At 40.6% G+C, this 24,644-nt stretch overlaps 1 protein-coding gene across 2 annotated transcripts; it reads left to right on the plus strand.

Annotated features, from left to right (window-relative positions):
* Positions 1-4,499: 4,499 nt before the first annotated feature.
* Positions 4,500-21,887, plus strand: LOC310686201 (serine/arginine-rich splicing factor 5-like). Of its 2 annotated transcripts, none has more exons than XM_083459399.1 (9): positions 4,500-4,644; positions 5,037-5,094; positions 5,680-5,816; positions 9,435-9,505; positions 11,136-11,228; positions 13,146-13,218; positions 18,975-19,048; positions 19,450-19,560; positions 20,312-21,887. In XM_083459399.1, the coding sequence occupies exons 3-9, from the start codon at positions 5,691-5,693 to the stop codon at positions 20,559-20,561; spliced, it is 798 nt and encodes a 265-aa protein (XP_083315525.1). In that variant the 5' UTR covers positions 4,500-4,644; positions 5,037-5,094; positions 5,680-5,690; the 3' UTR covers positions 20,562-21,887. The 2 variants fall into 2 exon arrangements, with proteins under 2 accessions (XP_083315525.1, XP_083315526.1); XM_083459400.1 differs by having other exon boundaries at positions 4,640-4,884.
* Positions 21,888-24,644: the final 2,757 nt, after the last annotated feature.

Here is a 24,644-nt window from a genome sequence, read left to right on the forward strand (position 1 = left end):
GTTCTCGTATCCACATCTCTGTAGGTATATCAACATATTCTTAAACACAGGGATGAGGGGGAAAGGGAAGCTTTGAAGGACAGTGAATAGAAACCTGAAGATTTTACAAGAGGAAGTACCACTGTGAAAAGCTGGCAGCACTGTGCTGAAGTGTCTGTTTAAAGACACACATTCTCTCTCATCTTTGTTAGGAACAAATGTTTTTCTCTATTGCCAGTTTTTCCCCAAAGGTATCTGAGCCTGTGTAAATGATCGGGATTCTTGCTGCAGTACTGTAATTTAATTGTTGTTCCAAGAACAAGATCCTTATTGAGCAATAATCTGCAAATTCACATGGGACACCTATATTTGTCTGTGGTTATCCAAGTAGCACGAAGGCTGGTTAATAAGAACTTTGCTTCAGAGTACCCTCACTTTTAAATTTTGCTGTGATGGTATCAGTTTATTATTTAACTGGAAGGTCATTACAATACAGTATTGTATACAAATACAGCAGCAGCAATAAAATTAAAATATTTTGCTTCTAGCAGGCCTTTTATGCATGTTTTAAAACATCTTTGAGAAATTAGCTTCTTGACAATTCACTACCTTTCTGCACGTACCCACTTCAGCTGCTTTACTTTCATACTATATGTATCTCAGGTGAACAAAATGATTTCTACTCCGTTCTCTCATTGGCATTTGGTCTGCAGCCTATAAGGTCGAATATAAATTTCCCCTAAATTTTCCACCCAGGTATGTATATGTGCATACAGTATATACCCACAAGTCTCAGGGCAGTTAAAGATGCAGAAACACTCCTCTTTTTCACCTGTCCATTATGAAATCTAAGCATCCAAAAGGCCCTTTGGAGGGAAATATATATTCAGTGCTGCAGCTCCAGTGGCACAATAGATGTGCGCAAAACAAAGCTTCCTCTTCCTCTCCTGCCCACCACCCCGTGTTCATCTGGAGCAGATTGGGGATGGGGGAATGAGACGGTATGGCATTCCCTAAGGCTGAGCATCAGAAGAGGAGGAAACTGGGAGTATCATCTGATAAACCTCAGCTGCAGAGAAAGGCTGGTGGATAAAAGGAGTAGCCAGAACTGGTTTGAGGCCTATTAATGTGGGAGGGGCAGAAGCTAAGATGTTGCTGATAGGGCATTCTAGGAGCTATGGGACAGGATGGGGGGTAGCAGCAGCTTGTGGTCCTGCTGGGTGACCAGGTAGCTGAATAGTACAGACCTGTCTGCTAGAACTAACAGTGGAAGAACCAGAAGGATGTTAGCTGAGCTGTTTCTACTGAGCATGGGGGTGGGCACTGTGGCATGCCATATGCTGCCATGCATTTTTACCCATCTTCTGAGAAGATGAGCGCAGGGATGCTAACATCCCACTACTATTTTGAAAGGTGAGTTTGGTGAGACTCCATAGTTGTTGTTGTTATTAATTATCAGTCATAAAATTTATATGTCATCCTCCACCCAAAGATCACAGGGATGTTTACAGTATAAAAATACAAAATACATATCCTAATAACAAAAAATACATACACACACACACACACACACGTTCTCTAAGCAGACAAACTTGCAGGCCCAGAGCAAAGCCTAAGCTCTTCTCTACTCCCACCATCTTGCCCCTCAGGAGGCAGAGGACCCTGTTGCACCTTTGCTGACAGGTTGAATGGGAGGCTGAGGATACAATATTTCCCACCATGTACAGGTAATCTTACTGGATTAGGCAGTATCAGTCAAAGGGGTCTCTTGGACGGAGGGCAGCAGTAGCCACTATTAAACAGTGTCCCCAAGTATGTTGGTGTTACCAGTTGGGCAGAATTTTGCTAACCTCACGGGTGGTGCTGTGGTCTAAACCACTGAGCCTAGGGCTTGCTGATCGGAAGGTTGGCGGTTCAAATCCCCATGACAGGGTGAGCTCCTGTTTGCTCGGTCCCTGCTCCTGCCAACCTAGCAGTTCGAAAGCACGTCAAAGTGCAAGTAGATAAATAGGTACCCCTCCGGCAGGAAGGTAAACAGCATTTCCGTGCACTGCTCTGGTTTCGCCAGAAGTGGCTTAGTCATCCTGGCCACATGACCAGGAAAAACTGCAGACAAATGTCAGCTCCCTCAGCCACTAAAGAAAGATGAGCGCCACAACCCCAGAGTCGTTTGCGACTGGACTTAACTGTCAGGGGTCTTTTACCTTTTTATAAAACAATCAGTAAAGTTGGGGTGAAAATTTGGTAAACGGGGAGGGGGGGGCACACACACTGTCAGCTCCAGGTGCCTGGCTCTGCTTATGTAAACCAGCAATTTCTTTCCTCATTCCACACTATCCTGATCCACCAGATTCTATCTTTACAACCCATGATTTACCAGGCACCAATCATAGACCAGTATTTTGTAATTTAAATCCTGGCAGTGCTATAATGCCAGCATTTACATTTCCCAGTATAGATAGATGACTGCCAGTTACCCCAATGGGGCATAAATAAAGTGCTTGTCTGTCTGTCTGTCTGTCTGTCTGTATCTCTGAGGCCAGAGAACCGCACACATCCTTTCTTAAGATCCCAGCACATTGGTGCTCTCTGCTCACCTGTAGCCTGTCATTTGGTGGCATGGAAGTAAAGAAGCAAGCTTCCAAGTAAGCCCTTAATATTATGACTAGGTGAAAATGTGTAACAGATTTCTGTGGTATTTGTCATGTACACCGAGAAATGTTTGGAGTCCACCCAGTTCCACACCGGCTACTCTATCAGGGCAACAGCTCCCCAGGGTTTCAGACAGGCACCTTCCCAGACCTGCCTGGAGATTGGGAACTTCAGCATAGCAAGCAGCACTGTGGTCATTCCCCAATGCCTATAAAAACAAGGCCACCTTTGTCAGTCACGGAGTACTTGGCTGCACACGTTGGTGAAAAGAAAAGGAGCCATTTGTATGCAGGGAATCAACAAGAGATTCTTATCACAGCCAATTAATATAAACTTTGGCAAAGAAGAAGCCACTTAATTGTGGTTGTGCTATCACATGCTGCATTAGTACAGTCTGTGACTGGCAGGACCTATGTGGGCTGTACATATTTTATGGGCTAATAGCCGTAAATAAATAAATGAAATGAAATATGTGGGCCAAGTGAATGTTACACCACACACCAGTTATTACATTTATTGTCCATTTGGCACAGTAGTGATATGAAAAGTCTCTGCCCATCCTCAGCTTACGCAATGGTTTGCAATGGGTTGGGAAAAACCAATATGGTGGCATCCTTTTATGGAGCAACCTGCTATGTATGTGGCAACCAGTTATGTTTTGGAAAGCCAAGGTTTAGGTTTATTAACTTTGTATATTGCTCCCCACTAAAAAAACCCCCGAAGTGATTTACAGTAAAAAAAAATGCAATGAAGAAATTTTAAAAATGGTATTTAAAAACTGATGTAACAATATCATACAATATCACTGACGTTGCCGAAATGCCTGGGAAAACAAAACTGTCTATGCCTCGTGCCAAAACTGGGGAAACCATTCCTCAGAGGCCACGTACCTCAGAAAGATCTGAAGTAGTCTTGTTAAAACAAAGCAAAAAAATCTTCTGACCTATTTTGATAAGGAAATGCTGTGTTGCATATTTAGCTTTTAGTGATGTGGAAATGTTGAAAAGCCTGTGTGCCAACTGTGTTCATTAATATGTAATGAGGCACAACATCTTGGTTCTACTCCCCCCACCCTGTAATCTTTCTTGCACAACATTTAGCCCAGATCAAAATATCAGACAGGTGACAATTCTCGTGCATTTGCCTTCCTGCGCCACCCTCAAAGCATTAATGCAAAATAGAGAGAAAGGCATTTTATAATCATTTGAATGAAATTGCTTTGTTTTGATTTAGGCTCTTGGTCTGTGAGCATCTGCAAGGGGGGCAGTCACTCCCTCTTCCCTGGGATGAACCACAGTCACTAGATTCCCAGCTTTTTTCTTTTTTAAAAGGGTATAGTTATATAGAGCTATATAGAATCCCATCCCCCACCCCTTCCCCAAGAGCTAGGGGCAAGTAACAATATATTTATTATTCTGCCATGCCTCTGGTAATTATATAGCTACAGTATTATAAACAAAAGCCCTTTGTATCACTTCAGGAAGAAAAGAATTCAAAGTAAGCATTTTTTTTATGGCTTGAAAGCACCCAACTGCAGCGAAGGATAAGGACCTTAGCTTGCATACGTAAACACTGTGCACAAGGAGAGCCCGGCAGCTGCTCTGGATGAATTAGCCTGGCAGAGAAGCATGGTTTGTATCCCCGCCCGCACTGACGTCCCGAAATGGCGCAATCGCCATTCGCGAGAGCCGATTGCCTAAGCTCTCTCCCTCGGAAGGACAACACCTCCCGGCCTGCCTCTCTACCAACCCCCGCTCTCCACGAGGCCCCTTCGCAACGGCAGCCGCCTACAACTCCCAAGCGGGGCAGCGGACCCTCCATTCGCGTCCAGCAAAGGCGTTCAAACCGCGGCCTCTGGCGCGTTGCCTTCTGGGAGTCGCAGTCCGCAAGCCGGTTGGAGAGAAAGGGGGCTTTGCGCAGCCGCAGCCGCCTTCTCCGCGGCTCCTCCTCAGGGAAGTAGCGCCGCCATTTTCTCTGGCGGACTGAAGCGAGCGTCGCGTCCGCACACGGGAGGTAAGCGAGTTTAGTTGGACGCTGGCACCGCCGGCGAGTGCGCGGTTTTCCTCACCCGGGAGGGGGGCCGAGCCGGAGCAGGGGCGGGTGGGAGAGCGAGGCGGCCCGTGGCGTCGGGGGATAAGAGCCAGCGGGCTCCGTTTTATCTGCTGTGGTAAACGGAGCGGAGCCAGGCTGCGAGGCCGAAGCTCCGCCTTGCCTGGGCCCTGCGCGGCGCCCGTTCCCTGCATTGGGTCCCGGGTGAGGACTCCCTCTCCCCACATCCCCCCCCCAGGCGCCCCCTCGTCTTCGTCTCCACTTCTCTCGAGCCTCTGCCGTTAACACTCTCGTTCTTTGCCCTTCCCTTTTCCCTCCCTGCCTTCTGATCCCGAACCGCTTTTGCATCCCTCCAGATCGGGCCTTGCAAGCGCATCTCAGCAGCCGAACTTTTCATCCATTTCCACTCAAAAGGTAATGATTGAGACGGACGATGAAGGAGCAGATTTGTTTTTGTTTTTAACCCTCCTCACGATCTCTCTCTCTGGACATTTATATTTTTGTGTGCACGCGAAAATGTCTTTATTATTCCGCCCCCCCGCCCCTGTTTTTTTTGGTAGGTATGAAAAGGAGGCTGAACGGCCTCTGATGCAGAAACATCATGAATCCTAAACTTGTTATCTGCTAAGGTGTTGCCTTATCTACTACCAGCTTCTTTTGGTGGAGCGTAGTGGCTTTTGAGTTACACAAGAGCTCAGCTTGAAGGGTTTCTATGCTCCAACACCAGTGGGAGTTGGCGCCAAGTGAGAGATGGTTTTAATTATTTATTTCTATGCAGTGGATGTTTGACTACGTTTTGAGAGTGTGCATTGGGTACATTTGTGATAAAACTATACTCTAAAGTTGTTTGCATCTATATTGGCGTGATATAGTGTTTTAAGAAGTATGTTTTAAACACTGTCCTCAGTTGTCTCTTCTGTCCAACATCTGTGGGACTGAATTTTAGTATTGATATAATAAAATACCTAACGTGAACACAAAAACTTAATTTCTTTGCAGCTTAGGCTAAAATGAGTGGCTGTCGTGTCTTCGTTGGACGTCTAAGTCCACATGCTCGGGAGCGAGATGTGGAGAAATTTTTCAAGGGATATGGCCGTATACGTGAAATCAATCTGAAAAACGGCTTTGGTTTTGTGGTAGGTATATGCGTATTTAAATATTTTCCTCCCAATCTAGATGACTGTAGGCAGTTACATTGTAACATACAAATCACAGGAAATCTGATTAGGCAAAATATCAGAAATGTTAAACTTCCATCTTCTCTTTAACCTTTTAGATCTTTCTGTAAATGGCTCTTAATATGTGCAAACTTCCTCTTTGAAATTGCTAATATGGTAAAATGGAAGGCTGCTTTTTAGGTAAGAATGAAATAAATTAGCTTTGCAATTAATCATAGCCGTAGGTTGTATATGCCATGGTTCCCTCACCTGAGCCTCTCCCTCCAACCCAACATTTCTCTCTGCTGCCATTACATTTTCCTTCCTCCCCCAAACTCGCAAGAAAAATAAAAATATGGAACTTAAACTTAAGGTAAATACTCAGGATGGTTGGTTAACACTCAAAGTTTTAAGTTGGGGAGGGAAGGGGAAAACTGACAGCTTTCTTAATAGAGGTGAACTAGCCAGGTTTGTGTGGTTCTCTTTTTGTACTGGAATTCTCTGTTACATGTACAAAACAAGAGAGCATACTCTGAACACAAATTACTACATCTTGAGGGATTCTTAGTATTCAGAAATTCCAGCAACCATTAGGTGATCCTTCTTTCAATGAGAAAGAAGCCAGCCAGTTCTGCTTAGGTGGGAAGCACAACAGGTTTGGTGGGACTTGTGTCGTCTTTCTGACCCATGCTATCAAGCAAGAGGAGAGAGGAACACAGAAGGAAAAGCAGCAGTCTTCTTTTCTGTATTTGCCTATCCAAGCAAACTCAGTGGGGCTGTGGGGACTTGCATTTTCTCTTCTCTTGCTAGGCAAGCTAGGCAACTTGCCCCTTTGGATCTGCCTAGCTGGGGTAAAGGATACTTGGATTCTTTCTTCCTCTCTCTGAAATAGACAGATAGGGAACAAAAGTCCACCCAACTAGTGCACATCCTACCAAACAGAGGATGATAAAGTTCCATTTTGGGGGCAGCATGTGTGACTTTATTCCCCCACTCAACAAGCAGGAGACAGGGAACCTAGCTTGCAGCTGTTTTTCCTATGCTGGAGGGGAGAGAAGTAGTTCCATGTGCCACCTCCAAAATGATAGGTAAACTGAGCAGAAATCTTTTCTGCAAGGCAGGAAGTTGAATCCCACAGATGGGGTCTTCAGAGCTCATGAACAGTGTTAGACACTGAGATGTGAAAGCTAGGAGTTAAATGGCACCTTAAGCCTAAGGTTATGGGCGCCACAACAGAATGTCTAGATAGGTGTTTTTTATACAAAGCTGGAAATTAATGAACTGCAGCAAAAAAATCATATATTCATTTTACATATGGTTTCATCCTCATCTGAAGACTGCAAAAAACAAAGCTATACTTCCTGCCCGCCCTCCTAATATTCTTATTTGGTTCACTCCAGTCTTCAGAGAGTGGCTGGAAGTGGGGAGACAGAAAAAGGGCTTTCTTTCTTTCCACTTTGCAGACAAGCCCTGGATTCTTCCTACACCCCCTTTCCTTCATATAAATAAATCTTTTTGGCTCCACAATTAGCACACATTACAGGCCTATACAACCGATGGCAGAGACACCCACCTTGAGTGTCCAGTTCACAAACCTAAGACTTCATTGTCTTTCAATGATCCCACTCCAAAATTGGTTTCGATTTTAAGCATCACTGTGAGAGTGAGGTAGATAACACTTTAAAATGCACTACTTAAACCAAACCTATTTAAATCAATCTGAGGCTATAAAGTGCAAAACTGCCTTTCTGTAAGGCCAGCTGAGGTGGAACCTCTCAGCTTTCCTGTACTGATCTCTTGGAAGTCCAGCAGGGAGGATTTTCTCCTCCCATGCCCTCAGTGCCAGCAGCGGCAGTTTTAATCTTAAATATTAGGTGCAGCACTGCACCCAGATCTCAGAAACTGCTCATACTAATGAAATTCCCTGTCGCAAAACGTGCCTAGAACAACGGGAGTTTTGAACGCTGCTTATGGAGGTTGCATACGTAGGCTGCGTTCACCCATCACAATAAGCAAGGATTGATGGATTATAATGGTATACTGTGAATGCACTGTGCTGGTACCTGCAGCCTGATGTCTCCCACTTCACTTATCTCTTGACATGATAGAGAAAGGGAAAACCAGGAAGCTGCAGTTGTTGTGACTTCAGATATGGGATCCTGATTTGTTGTTCCCAAACAAGCCAGCATCACTGCAAGCCTTTATTGGCTTGCAGATCCTGACTTGTTTGGGAACTACAAACCAAGGTCTCTAGTTAGATATCACAGAAAGCCAAGCCTATCTACAGCTTCATGGGTTACTTCTCCACTCACATCAGGAAAAGCAGTCAGGCTTAATGTACCACCACATTGCTTGCTCACCGTGAATCATAAGCAAATCTGGCTTCTTGTGGGAACACTGACATGGTTGTCTTGCCTGGAGGCAATATTTACTTGCCCCAGGTGAGTGGTCATTTTTCTTTTGACTTACACCATCTTCATTACTAGATTTGCCCATATTTTCTTTTGACCATAAGTCTAAATCACAGCAGCAAACAGCAGAACTAATGCTTTATTCAACCTGCATGCCATTATGCAGAATGCACAGTTCTCCAAAGCTTGCCAATTAACTTCAGGCATAGGTGGATGAAGTGGGAAGCATAGGAAAATATCAGGTGTTTTTGTAGTCCCAGACCACTCTGTTAGGCAGCTGTAGCATATTGTGTGAGGCTGTTTGGTCTGAAGACTGATAGGAATTCATCACTAAACCACTTCTCATCCTGTGTGATTTGACAGCATGGCATGACAGCATAGGCGTGCATGCTGCTGGACACAGTCAACCTGTATCATGAGTCCATTCTCATAATAGCACATCATTTCACCTGTATTTGGCAGATTCCTATATAATGAACTTGCATTGTACAATGGCATGAGATGTTACAGTAGAGGCAAGCATTCTACTGTATTAGGTGTTGGTGGTCTTCTATTTTATGTTTTATTGTTTTTCTTATTTAAAATATTTCTACCCTTCCCTATATTTAAATATTTCTTTTAGACTACAGAGCAGACACATGTAGGCTAGCTAAACTAATGTTCCACAAATGCCTAAGCAAACAGATGTTTTAGAAATTTAATGGTTAAGTAGGTAAGTTTTAATTTGTTATTGAAATGAGTCAGTAGCTTCTGTACCTCAGGGGGGAGGGCATTCCTGACAAGACCCATTGCCATGTTGCCACAGAAAAGTATCTCCTGCCAGAGGAACACGTAATATGAACTCCACAGAACTTCAAGCATGGGCAGGCTGGTTTAGGGAGAGATGACCCTCCTTTAATTAGTTTCCAAGTTAGGGTTTACAATTATTGTTAACTTTCTCACATATTCAGTACTCTTGTGCTGATATATACAAGTTGGGTCTAATACATCTCTAGAACCACCTGAGCATGTATAGCCTAGCCCACTTACTGAGATCATCTGGAAGAGCATTGTTAATTGCCCTCTGTGTTAGAGTCATGACTGTAATAAGCTGGAAAAAGGAATGGAAAAAAATCCCCTATTAGGGCAATAAGATTTCACTCTTAAAGAACTGAATACATGATTCATTCCTTCTTTTCCTTCTTAGGAATTTGAGGATCACAGAGATGCAGATGATGCTGTTTATGAACTGAATGGTAAAGAACTGTGTAATGAAAGGTAATCTTTAATTATCATAGAATTGTAGGGTTGGAAGGGACCCTGAGGGCCATCTAGTCCAATCCCCTGCAAAGCACACAACTAATTGCAGATAAATTGCAATTATGTCTGCTGCAAGTAAATTGGATGGTCTGCTGCATTTGATTTTTTAAAAATCTCTAGTGTGCTGCTTGTGGGCGCAGAAGGCTGGTAGCAGATCAGGATGCAGGATTACCGCCTTACTTTTTCAACTGCTTTCTTTGAAACTGAAGAGCAGAAAAACTGGTGCCTACTGTTAACAAAAGAGACCTCACAAGAAATAGGGCTTCCTTTGTTTTTGGCAGATTACTAACATCTGTTAATCCTAGATTTGACTCCCTATATTGATCAGAGCATTCTAATTTGTGTAGTTTGTAAACCTACCAAATATACAGTGTTTTGTCGGGGGCAACTTACCCTTTCTATCTTCTATGCCTATTCAGTCTACATATATGCCTTACTGAGACACTAAAAGGTTATATATTTCATTTTTTCAACAGAGGCAAGGGGAAAGTTTGCACTCAATAAAATACTTTTTTTCAGCTTCTCAAGAGTGGAACTGGTTTTCCATATGTTGTAGTTTGACCTCTGCACATCTTTGGGTTTGTTTTATGGCTGACAGCTACCAGCAGCTTCATTCATTTAACTCAGTCTTTAAATACCTTCTAGAGTCAGTTCTTCATAAAAGGGAGGAGTTTTGCAATGAGAAAAGCTAAGTCTTAATTTGCACAACATCCTTTTCTCCCCCATGAAACTATATTCCTGGGCATCATGTGTAATTTACCAAAAGCAACTGGACTAAAATTACTATTGTAATTTCAGAAATAAAGTCATTCTAAGATTTTTCTGTTTTACTGAGTTTTCTAGTATTTGTATTAAATCTACATTGCAAACTTTAAAGAAATACAGGCATCCATAATTCACTTGCCAGGAACTCTTTGCCAAGATGCCCAGCAGTGTGCATGTATATGCACACTCTTCCTAAACTCATTTGCACTACAGGTTGGAGAAGGTAAGAAATAGGGATATTTTCATGTGCAAGATGTCTTCCTCCTCCAGACTAGGCAAGCATTAGAGTTTAGGAGGGAGTTGGAGTCTTGCCTGTGTATGCAAAGACTTGGTAAGCTAAGAAGAATCAGGCGTGTCTCTCCTGCTGCTTCTTAACCATCTTTATTCCCCAGCAGAAATGAGAAAAACACCTGCCACCCCCACCCAGCTGCTTGTATATGCAGGGTTGGTGGTAAGCACAGCTGTTGCTTTGGCCTTCTCGCTAGCCTCTGTCAACCCCCAAACTAATGCAATTAAAAAGCTGGAAGAAATAGGCGATTCTCTCATATTCGGTCATCTTAAATTGTGTACAATATATGGATGTATGAGGAAGTTAAGATTTTGCAAAAATGAGAGGGTTTTTTGGTTACACACGTCTGAATAGACAAATATTTGCTTCTGTTTTCAAGTACCCCAAAATAGCTACATTTCATTTATAGAAATGCTTGGAGGAAGATGCCTATTTGCTTTGTGTATGTTTCCAGTAGAAAAAGATTGATGTGCTAAAGAATCTATGTCTATTTTTCATTTAATATTAATATTTCATTTTCATTTAATATTAAAGGGTTACAATTGAACATGCCAGAGCCCGAAGAGGGGGTAGAGGCAGATACCCACAACGGTTCAATTATTACCAATCCTATGGGGGTGGATCTAGGTAAGAAATATGTTCTTTTTACTGCAAAGTCACTTGTTAAACAGTTAATTTTAGACTATGAACATTCTCCATACACTCAGGATTCTTAACAGTTCACATTTCTAGGGGTAGCTGCATAACATTTTAAGGTGTTCTTAATGAGCTGTGGTTATTTTCCCAACCTTTCATTACCTTTTTAGTAAGACCAATACAAGGAATCTTATGCTAGCAATCTTTTCATTGAAATTGCTGAATTCCATCTACCACCTTCAACTATAAGAAGGAGAGGTGTGTGCTGTTGAAGTCATGAATTATTGCTGCACCTTGCCTAGTGGGTGTATGGTTAGCACTTGATAGCTTTCATGCCCATTAATATAATTATGATGCACAAGTAGTGTACTCTCACACCAGCAGGCAGAGTTTGTTATAGTTTGGTTTCAGCCTGTAGTACTTTGGTCCTGTACAAGTCTTACTGAATGGAATGGGCTTTGTGTGACTAGTGCTTCATGGACTGTGCCCCTCTTTGCTTAAACTTTGGCTGGGAGCCTAGGGGACTATAGACAAGAACTACTTGTATAAGTTAGTTGTGCTCCAAGGTCAGTAGAACCTACGACAAAGCAAATATGACGTCTACATAGAAGACACTATAAGGCCAATATTTGTTTGAAATACACAGTCATTATAGAATGTATTTCTGTGATGCATGTCGGACAGTATATGTGAGGAAATAGTATTTTAAAATATGTTTCTCTCACATTAAACTATTTCACTGTGTCTACTACAAGCTGCTGTTAAGACATCTGTTCATGAAATTGTTTAGACACTGTATTGATAATTGCTTTTAAATAAAATTTGCATTTTTGCATTTCATTCAGAGGCAGCCTTCTTGCCGTTCTCGTGCTAAACAGAAACCAAACACATTGGAAACTACTAATTTTGCATATTGAAGTATGCTGTTTAGATTCTCTTTTCTTTAGTGCAGTGATGTTGCTGCAGTAAGAGTGATCCAAGGTCGAGGCTAAAAGTGAACTTTACTAAAGTAGGATATGTGACTGACGTTCATGGGCATCTTGCATGGTAGTTACGTTCATGACATCAGGCACATGGTGCCAGACAAGAAGAGACTACTATTTCCAGTAGTGAAAAGTGGGACTCGGCCTTCCAGTTGGGGGATTCTGGAACTTCTTTTAAATGCTCTGAAGATCTGGATATTCTGAAAATGTGGGGCATTTAGAGGTATGCAAATGAAATGGAGTTGCCTCTGCTTAAATTTCCAAAAGATGCACTTGTTGTTGGTTGAATTTCATATTATATAAAAGAGCCATCATTTGGAGTGGATTTTGGTAGCTAGCCTGAACAAACTAATGTACAGTTCTCCAGTTGTTCATACTAGCACTTTATAATATTTTGGGGTTTGATGACAGTAAGCCAGATCTTTTATTCATGTAAAATTAGGTAGATAGTGCATCAGCTCCCACAGCTTATTGAAGTACCATAGTGCTGTAGTAAGCATGCAGTCTCCACAGCCTCATCCTCCTGGGGTGATTCATGCCTGTATGTTCATCATTTGATGTGTGTTCACAGCATGTAGGGTCTTTGAAAAATGTTATGTTAGGTGATAGCTTTGAAAGCTGTTTATATGCTGGCTGTTGCACACATGGAGGTCATTGACTGATGAACACACTTGCATGAACTGCCCCATAGTCATTTAGTGTGTGTCTTGCAGTTTGTGTATATATTCCACTTGCCTTCCCTATTACAGACAATAAGCAACTGCCCGGTAGCCTTTCCCCTCATTTAAATAAAACACAGTCAAATTTCTAAAACATTTTCTGGTTTACTGAGCAATCTGAAGCAATCTGTCCCAGCATAATGCACTTTCATTTTCCGCATGAAGTATAAATGAACAAATAATGGAAAAATGTGTTTCTCTTGTAGCCAGTATGGACCACCTCTTCGTACTGAACATAGGCTTATAGTTGAGAATCTTTCTTCACGTGTTAGCTGGCAGGTGAGTTGGAGTTGACCTTAAATACTTCTTTCTTCTCAAAAACAAGTCGTCCCCTTGAAGGAGACACCATAAAATTTAACTTTGCAGCTAAAGCAGTCAGAACATTTTTATTAAAACTCGGGCTTAAAGTTCTTTGATTTGCATACCAAAAAATAAGCATTTAAGCAGCATGTTTTTATTTTTAAAACTGAAGAGCTGATTAGTGTTTCTTGGACAACTATAATCCTCATCTAATAAGAATTGTGAAAAATCTATTTTAAGACATAATCTTCATAATTAAAGGCATGTCTCAGTGGGAAGGTCTGTAGTTTGTATCTGGCTTCAATAGAATGAACAGAATGACTGCATGGTTAAAAGAACTCTGTGTTCATAATGCAGGAAATTTTATGTATTACTTAATTCTAAAAGAGGTTTGTGGCTTTCATTGCATAGCTAGTGTGTGTGTTAAATAACATTCAACATATACATAACTTCACATTTAAGTATTGCCTCTATTTGGTTTCCTTGCAAAGACAATGCTTTTTTACTCTTCCTTAACTGTAAGGGGTACATGACTAACATAAACCTGAAAATTTCATGCCACAAATTAGTTTGCTTTTCAGGTGCCCACAGGACCCTTGTCTTAGAACACCAATTTCACATGCAGATTCAAAATATTTATGCTGAAATTGGATAAATGAATCCTCACTTTCAATATTTCAGCTTTCTGGCAGCTGTTTCTGGCATGTTTTCCATGCAAGTGTGGATGTGCTTGGGTAGGGAGAAGCCTATGTATACCATCTTGAGTGAAGATTATTCAAGTATTTTACCAGGTGTATACTGGAAAAATTTGCTATCATTTGCTAGGTGGCACTTAGTCTGGCAGGTTTGCTATACCAAATAATCCCTGAAGTTCATTTTGATTCTACTCTTTAGCAAGGCAGCAAGTCTTCAAAGTACACCAGCTTCTGTTATCATTAGCCAGTGAATCTTTAGCTGCTTCACATACCTTTCATTCTAAATATTTAGTTGTGAAACAAAAAATGAGATTTAATTGAGCCAGGAAGTAGTGTTAAATATAGAATGTATTTTTATTAGATTTATTTATAATAGGTTTAGGCAAGTAGCATATTGTCAACTTAATAATCTGCTTTAAATTAGGTTATGGTAGCCTTCATTTTTAATAATATCTATGTGTATATCACTTCCTACAAAGGAGGAATCTGCAAACTAAAGACTTATTTTCTGCTCTTTGGCTTGCATGTATGCTAACATTTGTTGAGGCCCTGAACAATATTTCACCTATTAACTTCTGGGTATAATGGTTGCATCCACAGTGAAGACTAATTTTTTTTTATAAAAAAAGCTGATTCTGGTGTCCTGAGTTCTCTTGTAATTTCCTTTTGACTAGTTGCTGTTGTGCTTAAATGAGGGGCAATTATTACCTTGATCTTAGCACTACTGTCATCAGTGCATGATTTGTCACTTTACCTAACCTCAGTTTTGTCTTCATTTTAATTTGTAAATTTCAACATGGGGAATGCCTAGCTTTTTAACAGTGCTCTAAACATGTGTTCGTCGAACAGGGCTTTCTTTGGAACCCGAAGGAAGAAGGAAAGGGTAGGAACAGGTAAATAATTGCACAGTTCAGGAGCAAGATAGCTGTCAAGAGAATAATTGCAACAAACTATTTAGCATACTGCACAATAGCCTTAGCTGAAAGTAAAGAAACAGGGCTTACTAATATAGGAAATAAACCTGACGCAAGTTAGCCTTTGTTAGCTGATGTAGTGAACTGTAAGAATAATGAAGAGCTTAGTGTAGGATGGAGAGAAGTTCACATGGGTGATGAAGGGAAGCCTGGCGTATGCATTTGGAGTTCTCTATTTGTGTGGAAATACAGAACTCAACAGTTGAGTCCACTGTAGAACAAAATACATATATTGAACTACTTGTGTAATTTGACAGGATTAAAATTGCTGCCTTTCCAATAAGTTGCGCAGGGCAACCTACAGAGAAGTATAAAACGTGAGATGCATAGGGTACCAGTTTTTCAGTCATTTGACTTATGATCCTGAAGTCTTTTGATATCAACACAGGACTTTTTCCATAGATCAGCATTACAGATCCCTTTTTGCATTTTAGAAAAGTTTATAAAATAACTGGGTGGGCCTGTTGTTTGGCAATTTATTATTAAGTGCCTAAATTTGAACCAGTCTCTCTCAGTCATACGAGAGGCATGGGAAGAAATAACTAAAGGGAGGAGAGTTGAACACACGCGAGTCCCGATACGTAGCATTTGTTTTACAAGTAGCTGTGTGGAATGACCCACTGGGAAAAATCCTGGGTATGAGTCCAGTGCCACTTATTTTTAAGAACTACTCAATTGTATCTAGAGGCCATCTCACTGAGTATTCAGTTTCCAATAGAAGCCAGCCAGATACCTTCATGCTCTGCTTATATATTTCTCAGAGGCAAAAACACTTATTTTATTCCCAATATCAAAAGTATACTGTCTCTAAACATGAAGGTTCCATCTGTCTACTATGAATAGTCTTTCATTTATTTGGTCCCAGCCAAGTTTCAGTTGTCATTGGTTATAAATGCATGTCACTTTTGTGGCGCTTCATTCTGAGGCTTGTATCTCACAAAATTTCCCAGTACACTTTCTGGTGTTGGTAAATGCTGTACTTGTATTGTCATTTGCAGCCATTGGGAAAGCTCATCAGGTCATTTGAGACCAGCATGTATGTGCTCTGGTGGGCTATGTCTAATACAGCTACACTGATGTTGCCTGGTGGGTGGGTGTATGATGATGTGGTGTGGTTCTTAATTTAATGGAAAATTCACTGATGTTCACTGATGTGATAGCACTTCCATCGCTGCTTTTAGACTGCTGTTTATGAAAAGCAGCTTGTATGAAGGCACTTCAAACCTTGCCTGGCTCTGCAGAGGTGAAATTAAAAATAGCCAGAACCATTTAGTAAGGTACTTCACACAACATCTTGCTGAGTGGAGCAACTTCTGTATGGTTCTGTTTTGAACATCCACGGTTCTGTATCCAAGTGAATGAATCAGGCCTTGGAGCAAATTAAGGCAAGGCAAGCAAACAAGGCATGTTTCTGTTCTGAACAGCATAAAAGTCATCAATTTGCCCCTGAGGGTTTTACATCACAAAGCAACATTTTCTGTTCAAATCTGTTTTGCTGCCATGATACAAACTACCTGCTGGTTTATGGGAAAGTTGTATATGCTTTTGGGATAGGTGAGATTACCATTTGTATGAGAAACACTAAATTATTGCAGGCATTGGTTTATCTCAGAGGTTACTTAGTGCTTACAGAAACATGTTTTCTGAAAACATCATGACTTTATCCTGAGGAGATTCTGGCAAATGTTGTGATCAGAAACAAAAAAAATTGCCATGCTGCTTCCATGGCCATTTCTTTGCCTTCACTAACTAGTACATAATGTATGCCTGGCTTCATCATTTCCATAAGCTTTGAATAGTAACAGGAAACACTTTTTAATGCATCCTTTCCCATATCAATGAAAAGCTGTTTTCAAGGTCCATTGAAATCAGTTTCTGGTTGTCTTGTCTACCTTAGTGGGATTTTGAAAACTAATACTCATCTGCTCACTGTAGCAGTCGCCCTCAGATAAGTGCCTGTCCTGTGTCTTTTTACTAGCCCTTTAAATTTAGAGCGAAAAGTGGCAAAAGTGTACAACTGGGAGCAGTAGCGCAGGCAAGGTTTAAGTTGAGCTGGATTGTGTCCTGATGTTCAAAACTTACTAACTAGCATCTCATGTTCCTAGCATGCAACCAAGCAAGCTTTAAGATGAGAGTGCATACATCTTCTTTTGAAGGCCAGCACATTCTGGTGTTTAAAAGTGTTCCAATCTCTTCCTCATTGATTATGACTTCCAAAATCTAGAATCCCAGTAACTTTTAATAGCACATAGTTTTTACTGCTGATTTCCCCCTAATGGCTGCAAGGTCTCCATAAGCCTAAAGCTAGGAAACTAGATCCCTTGGCTTTCTGTGGAAAGGTGTTGCTATAAGCTACTTTAGTCTTCTAATCTAAGGTTCTTCTAACTAAGTTCTCAAGAAACATATTTGAGCTATGAACATCTGTACAGACTATTTTGCTTGATGTTTGTAGTGTACGTAATCTTACAATAGACAAGAAATCAAATTTCAAATACATGGTATGGTTGTATTTTTAAACTTAGATGCCTGCCTTTATAGGTTTATTCACCTGTACTATCAAAGCTAATTGAATTGCATAAGGATTAATGAAAATGTTTTTTTGGCTTTGTCTCCTATTTACTGTGGATATAATCAGTTTGAAGTATTGTGAACATCATTTTGTATTGTATGATGTGAACTTTGTATTGGGGAGAGTTCAATCCTACAGATGCTGAGTACCCTGATCTTGGCATGCGCAAAACATTTGTGCTCATTGTGTGATTACAAATTTCACCATCACTAGATTTTACATGTTAGAGGGTGTGCATGCATAAATATCAAACAGAATTTGGGCTGGAGTGCTCAGTATGTTGTAGAATTGAACCCTGCCATCAAATGTCTGCTATTAAACTTGTTTCATGTTAGGTTAAAGGCTCAGGTTTTCAGACTGTTTTATTCACATGTTAGTTTGTAAAAACTAAATTGAACTTTATTAAACACTAAATTAATTGAGGCATCCTGTAAACTGTAGCTCAGTTTTAGGCTTTTTGTTTGTATTTTTTTTCACAAATATATATCTAACCAAGTTCATTTTGAACCTCTTTTAACAGCCTTGCTTTGGGTTAGCCCTCGTTTCTCTTGTGTGGAGGAGAAAGAACCCAAGAGGTTGGGGTTCCTAGTGGCTGAATTTCTAGGGCTTGGCCTGTTCTGAGTTTTCCCTTTGGTACCCATGACACACCTATCTTGGCGATGTAGATCTTGGTTGGCCCACAGCTCGATTGGCTAGCACAGGTCAACCTCAGGTTCTAGAGCCGCTTCCGGAGACTGTGTCCAGTGCTTTCAGGGTCTCTGGTACATCTCCCTGAAGCACATTGCTATGGTCCATTCCTCTGTCCCTCCCATGTAAGGGAGTTCCTCTTGGTCTGCTAGGCAATTATTGGACAAGCGACTCTTTGCTTAAGGTACCTGCTTATATCATCTGACCACTTGTGGTATGTTGTGGTAAGTAGCCTATGGCTATAAAATGTCAGCTATTCTTTGGGGCACTTTGTAAAGGTTAAGAAATAAGTCATAAACAACTTATTTTAAAATATCTTTAACACTTAGTTGTGTAGTGTTGCAGATAGACTCAAGCTCAATTACATTAAATGCAAGTCTCTGTTAAAATAACACTGAGGTTGTGACACGAACTGATGAAAGCAGAAAAGTTGTGCTTCTGCCTTTTGACAGCTTGTGACAGAATCTTAGCATTAACTTAATAAAGACATTTGTGTTTAATTTGTATAGACAAGAGGAAGAATGTTTGCAGGCAAACCTTTTAATATACAAGTAAACTGAGACTTCATTTATGATCAAATGCTTGCATTTAATAACACCATTTGTGACATAGTTAATATATGTGGTAATCCTTTAAATGGTATGTTATATTGCCATATCTGAACAATGTGATTAGCTTAATTTTTCTCATTATAGCTGTAATATATGGGAGTTTACTATAATTGTTAGCCATAACAAGGAGACCTGTTTAAACGCGATTTCTTTAGTTCTATGCATCATTTTCTAAGCTGAACTGTGACTTTTACTGCAGGATTTGAAAGACTTCATGAGAAAGGCTGGAGAAGTTACCTTTGTAGATGCACACAGGAACAATCCAAATGAAGGGTAAGATTTGAACTTTGCACCCAAGGTAGTTAGCTTGATTGGTTCCCAACACAATGACAGTGGTGTTAGTGTTGTTGCAACATACACAGGATCAGTAGAATAAAATGAAGCACTATACTCCTGTGCACTTCTATTTCCAGATTGGTTGCCGAGGCAACCATGCCACATTCTATTTGGCTAGGAATAAGTGATCATGTGGAAGTTCTAAGGAAGGTACATGGAGCTTTATGTCACAATCTGAAATTAAGGATTTGGGAAATTCACACCAATGTTTACTATAACGCTGTTAATTTGAATATGAGCATTGAAGGAGGGCAGGATCATTGCTCTTCAGTAATCTAAGTAGAAAATAAGCTCTATAATATTTGAACTTAAATGTCAATTTTGTTTTGGCTGTGCAGTGTGGTGGAGTTTGCATCATCCAGTGACATGAAGAGTGCATTGGACAAGTTGGATGGCAGCGAGTTGAATGGGCGCAGAATTAAGCTAATTGAAGATCGCAAAAGGCGCAGGTATGTCACCATATATGAAGATCTGATGGACTTGACAAGAAACATGGCAATCAGGGCAGGGGGTGGGAAGCAAGATGTTAGGAAAATGTTGCTGCCCCAAACCTTCTCAAGGTACAATTGAACTGGATCTCTGCCCAAGTATTTCCATGATGGGAACCACAGGTAGTGACAAAAAATGCAGGGTGACAACACTTGGTATAAACAAATAATTTCTAAATTTTATAACTTTATGGAGATAGCCAGAGTGATCCCCTCCCCAGGTTTGCTAGACTCCCACTCCCATAAGCCCCAGCCAGCATGGTCAATTGGCAGGAAAGGGAGATGGAGGACACCACCTTGGCGACCCCAGTGTATGTAGTTAGAGAAATTAGAATTAGAGAAAATGGAGTACAGGCTGAGGGATCTGTATTATGCCTGCTTTCTACACCAAGCAAGCTTGTTTACTGTACAGTGGTACTGAGATAGGGATCAAAAAAGAGCCTTAAAATTCTCAAGATTTTTTGTAGACATTGAAGTATGAGAGGGAGTCAGGGTGAAAAAGATACTTTGGGCTGCAACATTGCCTGTTGGATGAACAGAAGTCAAAGGTTCCATGTTTCTCTAAAGTTAGAGGAGAAATACCACTATAGATGGCATTTTAAAAGACGACCCAGTTGTGTAGTAGGAATATGCAAGACTGGGTGCAAAAAAATTATTTATGAATATGAATACTGGATATAGACTCTCATAAGATCTGTTCAATCTTTATCAGAAGCAGATCCCGTTCACGGAGTTATTCAAGATCTCGCAGCAAGTCTAGATCTGCAAGATCTTCCAAGTCAACAAGCAAGTCTCGTTCTCGAAGCCGTACCCCTGAAAAGAGGGGCTCTCGAAGCCGCACACCTGAAAGGAAGGGCTCAGAGAAAAACCACCACTCTGGCCCGCCAAATTCCTCTCCATCTCCTCCCCCAGCCAAGAAAAGGTCTCGCTCTAGGTCGAGCTCTGCTGAAAGCCGCAGTTAAGGTATTTTGAGAGGTGTATAAATATTTCATTTCTAAGTCAAATTTTCTACAAGCCTGAATAAGATGCAAATGGGGGTGGGGGGAGGGACAATTCATCAGGTGAGCATAGACCTCTGAAGAGAGTATGTAAACTTGCCCTCTTTATAGAGTTAGATAAATTGTAACCAATAATAAAAGCAATTTAAATCGGCAAATTATAATTACCCACATGTACTATGTACTTCTCTAGGTGAAGCCTTACTGACTCAAGCAGTACACATATGGGAGTTTTGTCCTTATTGTTGAATATGATAAATTTAAGACATGGACTGTGGTGCCACTTTTCAGAGTCCTTTGGCTGTGCTTCTTGTTTGCACATAGAATATCTTCTAGTTAACATTGAGTAAATCACCATGGATAGTTCAGCTGACTATTAACATGCTGTTTTGAAAAGTCCCATGCAACTTCCCAATATACAGTTAACCTTTAGTAGTGCACAGGTGGGTATCTGAATTGTGAAGGAATAATTTTTCCTTATTCTTAATGAGTATTTACATTTAAAGTAGCAAGCCCGGGAATGTGTTTTAATGTGTTATCTGGTTAAGCAGATGCTGCTGTGAAATTTTTAATGCTACTTTAGAGTAAGGTCTAGTCAAGAAGTACATCTTCCACACCAAATTTTATCTGGACAGGGTACAAAGTTTCATAACCCACTTCATGATATAAAAAATCAAAACATAACGGATACTTTAATGCAGCAACTTAGGGTATTTAACCTGGCAGTCTTGCAAAGGCATTGTTTTACAGAGAATAACCTTTGTGAAATAAAAATACACCAGTTTTACTGAAGTTTTTATTTTAATATTACAAAGAGAGCGACCAGAGTGTGACACTTAAATACTGCAGGTACATGTAGTATCAGAAGCAGTAAATTGTCAAATTTAATAGGGGAAGGTTATTTTCAAACTGTCAAAACAAATTTCCAGTCAAGCTTCATGTAATGTGAATTTATTAATGCTAAAGTGTAAAAGGGCATTTTCCTTAGGTTTACAAAACATGATTTTGTTTTTGTTAGTAAGTAGTACTCTGTTAATCTTTAACAACTTTGTGATCACTAAACTATCTGGCTTCCACATACCTAAATGAGGGAATCTGCTTCAAATATTTGTAAACTGAACCCTAAAATGTTTAAATGTATTGGTGTGATACAGTAAATACAATAAATGTTTCTCCCCTGCTTCCTGCAGCTTCAGCGGTCTTTCTGTGTTGCTCATTAAAGCTACGTTTGTAAACTTTTTTCTTTGTTAGCAACAGTTTTATTTTCAATAAAATTGATACATAATAAAATGTTACTTTGTTGGATCATTGTTCAGACTCATTACCAAACAGAGTTACTCCTCTCCAGTGTTTATTTCCATTATCTTGGATTAAATAATTTTGAAAGATTAGGGGAGGTGTGTTTATCTGTGTAAGAAAAATACTTGCTTATAATAATTGAGTCCCAGCCTTAATACTCGTAACACTCCAAGATTAACTTTTTTAAAAATGCTCTGTTTGTTATACACACTATAGGAAACACATTTTTTACCAGTATCTGTTTATGGCTATAGACTTCTGCATGTAACACATGAGCTAGTGAATGCATCGTGACATCTCTCTCTTACCTTTTAAAAGCACTTTGTGTGTGGGTTAACTGTTTTCATTGGTGTCATTTTCTTATTGGAAATTGATATGCCCGCTGCTACTATTAACAGGAAAAAAGATGGGGGTACCTCTTTCTTTTCTCCACTGTACCTAAGATCAGCAAGGGGGGTTGTTTAATTCCATTCCCAACCTGCAAAACTGAGTTGAGGTAGCTGCTCATAATGTCTGATGCCTTCATTTTGAGGATTCAGTGGTGTTCCCAGTGGACTCCTAATTGAGTTGAGGCCTTCTTTCAACATACCTATGATACGCACACCTTTCTCAAACTTCTACAACTTTTAGTTTGAATACTTGCTTTGCAAATCTGTGCAGGCCTTGCACTTCTTTCCAGTAAAGCAATTGTGTAGATTTCAGTTACCAAAGCTGACAGCTTATTTTGTTAAAAACAGCAGTAAGGCTGATTTTCCACCTAGGAGTGGGAGGTTTGCACTGAGGGGAAGCCGTGCTGAACAATTTACACCACTAGGGGATGCTCTTGATTTTTTTCTAGGCAATTCTTTTGGCCCAGATTTAGGTACATAAATCCAGAGTTGGGTTTAGGTTTCAGATATATATCAAGCACCTAGAATCCTGGAATCTTATATGTATATATAAAATTTAGAGAGGAGGTAAAAATGCAAGAAGTAATGGATGGTTTTTATAGAAAGCTGTTTTGGGAGTAAGTGGCAAATAAACCATTAATATGAAAGGCCTGAGTGAAAATCAGTTTTGTTTTGGTGAAATCTAAAGGCACATTTTAGTCACTAGATGGCGTTCATGCTGCAGCTGACTGATCACTATTGCTATAACTCTTTAAAAATAGCATGCAGGCTGTAAAGTTCACCAGTTCTGTTACAAGCGTTTTAAAAAATGACCCAAAGTCAGGTCCCATGGATGGCAATAGGAGAATTAGCCACATGCTTAACTTTGGCTGGACTGCTGCACTATATATTTGTACATGTGCACATACAGCCTGGTTCTGTTTGTGTTGACTCCAAAGTTCATCAGTAACCAAGTTCAATGGGACTTGCTTCCAAGTATAGGATTCTAGCAAACGTACTTTGACCCAAGTCCTGCTGAGTTCAGTAGAGCTCCCTTCCAAGTAACGCACTGTGAGAAAGGCATATATAATGTTGTAGTTTGACTGGTCTTGGACCTAAATTAGACATGGCGTTAATTGTGTAAATGCAGTTCCCAAACTAAAGCACTTCACACAACACTGTTGGGATCTGGGGCAGAGTCTTGCCTCTCCAATGCTCAGAGAAGCTTTTCTGTTTGAATGTAATTAAGGCTGTGGCTTATCTGAAATTCAGTGGTGGGAACTGCAGTGGTGAAATTGCCACACCTTCACTCCTCATAGGTCAGTGTAAGGTTGTTGTCTGATGGTTTGTTCTAGGTCATAAAGGATTTGCTAGAGTACTAAAAACAGGTTTCTTAATCCAGCTCTGCATGTGCGATGTTAGGGTGGCTGGGACTTGTTGCTTTCTTCAGTATGGCATCCTCTTGATTGTGCTCAGCTTCCTATCTGTGGCCCAGCTACTCCCTAGAACGTTCTGTCGCGGAAGCTCTCTGTGTATTTGGTCATAAGCTTAAACCACTGGGCAATATCCCACAGCAATGAGCTTTGACAATTTCTCAGGAGCTCTCCCTCTTTTCCTGCTGTGGTTGACTCGTAATACAATTCTTGCCTCACCTTGTCCTGACCCTGCAAGCCATGTCTTGAATTACTTGAATCTGTCCTGGCTGAAATGTTGTATTTCTACCCAGTCCCAAGTCTTTCAAATCGTTTTGTTCAGTCATTTGGCTTGATATTTATCCTTGCTTTCCAAACAGGTCTTCTCTTTTAAGTCTCCTGTTGAAGATTTGCTACAACAGGTAACGGGCTTGCTTGCTTCTTAGATGCAAACTGCTTGAAGCAACTTAACTCTTAAGCATGAATGAATTTGCTGTTTGTACTTTACAAGACTGGCTTCCCTTACCTCAATGCATATTTGTTTACATGTATCATTGGTTTATAAGCCCATGCTGCAGGGAAACTGATTTGCATATTTTACTATAACAATGCAGAATAGGAAGCCAAGGTATATGTAAACAATAATATCAATACAATCTTCCTCTTTCATAAAAGCAGTGATTTCTGCTGAAATTAAATCACATTAATATAAATGAAGGAAAACCTATATTAAAACAGCTTTCCCTTTGGGCTAGAAACGCAGGAAAAAATTGAAAACTTTTACATATGCTATGGCAGGGGTAGGCAACCTAAGGCCCATGTGCCACAAGCGGCCCACAGGGGTCGTTTAACTGGCCCATGAGCTGCCCCCAAACTGAGCCACCTGCTTGGCGAGTCCCCTTGGCGAGCTTGCACTAAACCAGCGCGGCACAAGGACTCACTTCCATGACGCCGGAAATCGCGGGCAC

The sequence above is a fragment of the Podarcis liolepis genome (assembly GCF_965112155.1).
Source record: "Podarcis liolepis genome assembly, chromosome: 1".
NCBI classification, from domain to species: Eukaryota; Metazoa; Chordata; class Lepidosauria; order Squamata; family Lacertidae; genus Podarcis; species Podarcis liolepis.

Excerpts from the sequence above, each read along its gene's own strand:
- LOC310686201 (XM_083459399.1), top strand. The coding sequence starts at position 5,691 with ATGAGTGGCTGTCGTGTCTTCGTTGGACGTCTAAGTCCACATGCTCGG. Across the intron at positions 5,817-9,434 it reads AAAACGGCTTTGGTTTTGTG|GAATTTGAGGATCACAGAGA; the intron begins GTAGGTATATGC and ends TTTCCTTCTTAG. Across the intron at positions 19,049-19,449 it reads AGGAACAATCCAAATGAAGG|TGTGGTGGAGTTTGCATCAT; the intron begins GTAAGATTTGAA and ends TTGGCTGTGCAG.